The sequence below is a fragment of the Silene latifolia genome, chromosome 2, assembly GCF_048544455.1.
Source record: "Silene latifolia isolate original U9 population chromosome 2, ASM4854445v1, whole genome shotgun sequence".
Taxonomy (NCBI): Eukaryota; Viridiplantae; Streptophyta; class Magnoliopsida; order Caryophyllales; family Caryophyllaceae; genus Silene; species Silene latifolia.
Window position 1 is genome coordinate 43061160 of NC_133527.1, and position 2367 is coordinate 43063526.

The window sequence follows — 2367 nt, forward strand, 5'->3', positions numbered from 1 at the left end:
TTCGGGAGGACCAGATCAATGTGTCCTTCCTGACCAATAAAAAAACATTCATGCTAATATTTTCCTTATATTTATAGCTTTTAAATGAAAATGAATATATGTAGAAATGTCGAATGCTTCTATTATGTCCATGATCACATTTTGATTCACTTACGTATATTTGGTGGCTCGAAAGTAGTTACACTTTCCCCTTAAAATACACTCAAAGTGTACGTACGTGGCCTAAATATGATGTTCTACTTTCTAATATGAATAGAAAAAAAGTCCATGCATGAGGTAAAATGTACTCGTTATAGCAAATGTGACATAATATAACCAAGTTTATAATACTATTATATTCAACAAAAGTAAGATTATAATTTATATGGCTACAAATTTCCCAAAAAAGAAGGGACACGTACCCTATTTTGCAAATAGAGGACGGCAACAAATCTTTTTGACTTTTTTCATCATTAAATTTTATCATCTCTTACATATGTATATATACTCCCATGCATATTCAACCTTAAGGCATAGACTTTGAGCTTTTTTTCTTACCTTACTAAGAAATATTGAACCAAGTAATAAACGTGATAACAAATTCTGCAACTAATTAGCTACCAACTTATTTCAACACTCGGGAAACGTAGTGAAAATCTCAGTTTTTCGACATAGTGAAATTAAAACTCGGTTTTTTGAGGACGAAGGAAATGGGAAGAGCGCCTTGTTGTGATCATAAGGATGGACTGAAGAAAGGTCCATGGCTACCTGAGGAAGATCAAAAACTAATTGATTATATTCAAGAACATGGACCCGGAAATTGGAGAGCTCTTCCAAAGAAAGCTGGTAAGAGTGTAGCTTTGTTTTCTTTTCTTTTTAAAGAGCAATAATGTTGTGGCCGGGTTTTACTCGAATTACAATTATTGATTAATTGTATCTGAACCTGTAAACTCATGTTCTTTTACACAGGGCTTCATAGGTGTGGAAAGAGTTGTCGACTTCGATGGACTAACTATCTCCGACCAGATATCAAGAGGGGCAGATTTACATTTGAAGAAGAGGAAGCCATTATTCAGCTCCATAGTGTTTTAGGCAACAAGTAAGATTCTTGTTATTTTTACCTCCTAGCTCCCTAAATACTTGTCCAAGTTGCTATAGAAAAATACTCCATATGAAAAAGTCCATTTGTCACAATTATTTGTTTACGTTTTTTATTTTTCGTATGGGGCCGGAGAATTTTAAACAAAGGTAAACAAATGATGGAGACGACCTTGGGAGAGAGTGTCATTAATGTATTTTTTGCCTTCTTGTCTAGGTGGTCAGCAATTGCGGCTAAATTGCCAGGAAGGACTGATAATGAAATCAAGAATTATTGGAACACCCACATTAGAAAAAGATTGCTTCGGATGGGAGTCGATCCCGTGACTCATACTCCTCATTTTGACTTACTAAATCTCTCTTCTATCTTAAACTCCCCTCTACAAAACTCAAGTCATCATCAGTTCAACTTCCTAAACTTGCTTAATTTGCAAAACTTGGTTAACCCTGATCTCCTTAGGTTAGCCGCTCTTCTGTCACCAAACCCGAACCCAAACTTCAACTCAAACCAGCAAAGTCAGGATCAAAACCCTAACTTTTTGTTGCCAAACCTTCAACAAAATGAAATTGCTGATACACCATCAATGCAAAAACAGTACGACAATCAAACTCCGATAGGGTTTCAAAACAGTATCGTCCCAGGCGGTACTTGCTCGACAATGACTAATGTTTTTGGTGGCGGTCAAGTGATGCAACCAAGTTTAGATGAATCGACATTTACCAATTTTGATGTGCTAAAATCTCAAACTTGTTCTACAATAAACGATGACTGGGAAAACAATGTTTTGCTTAATCAACAATGTGATAATGTTCGACAACAAAACGAGGATCAATATGTTTCTAATTATCATCAAGTCATCAGTGACGACTTCTTGTTCAAGGTACCGGACTTATTGACACCCGGTATAAGTGAAGGGACTCCATCGAATTCCAATTCTGAGTTTCCAAATAGTAGTAGTATTACCAACACTACTGAAGACGAGATTGATAGTTATTGCCGGAGCTTAATGAATTTTGATATTCCACCTGATCTTTTCAATGTATGAAAACCATTAAATTCATAGTACTATGTTGATGTTGAATTATTGATCATAGCTTAGGGGATTATTATTTCAAATTTTGTTTGGTGTTGTATATATCTTTGCTTAATTAGGTACATTTGTAAACAGATATTCTTGAGAAATAGAGCGAGTACATTTTTCCTTTTACATGAGCACAAATTTTAAACTCGATCCAATAGTCGTCCAATCTCAATTCCCAAGCGAACGCCGTGTTCAATTTTTTTTTTCC

At 35.3% G+C, this 2367-nt stretch overlaps 1 protein-coding gene across 1 annotated transcript; it reads left to right on the forward strand.

The window, feature by feature from the left end:
* Positions 1–575: 575 nt before the first annotated feature.
* Positions 576–2131, forward strand: LOC141629444 (transcription factor MYB41-like). The gene is made up of 3 exons (XM_074442447.1): positions 576–825; positions 949–1078; positions 1295–2131. Exons 1-3 carry the CDS (start codon positions 690–692, stop codon positions 2121–2123), a joined length of 1095 nt encoding a protein of 364 aa, XP_074298548.1. The 5' UTR covers positions 576–689; the 3' UTR covers positions 2124–2131.
* Positions 2132–2367: the final 236 nt, after the last annotated feature.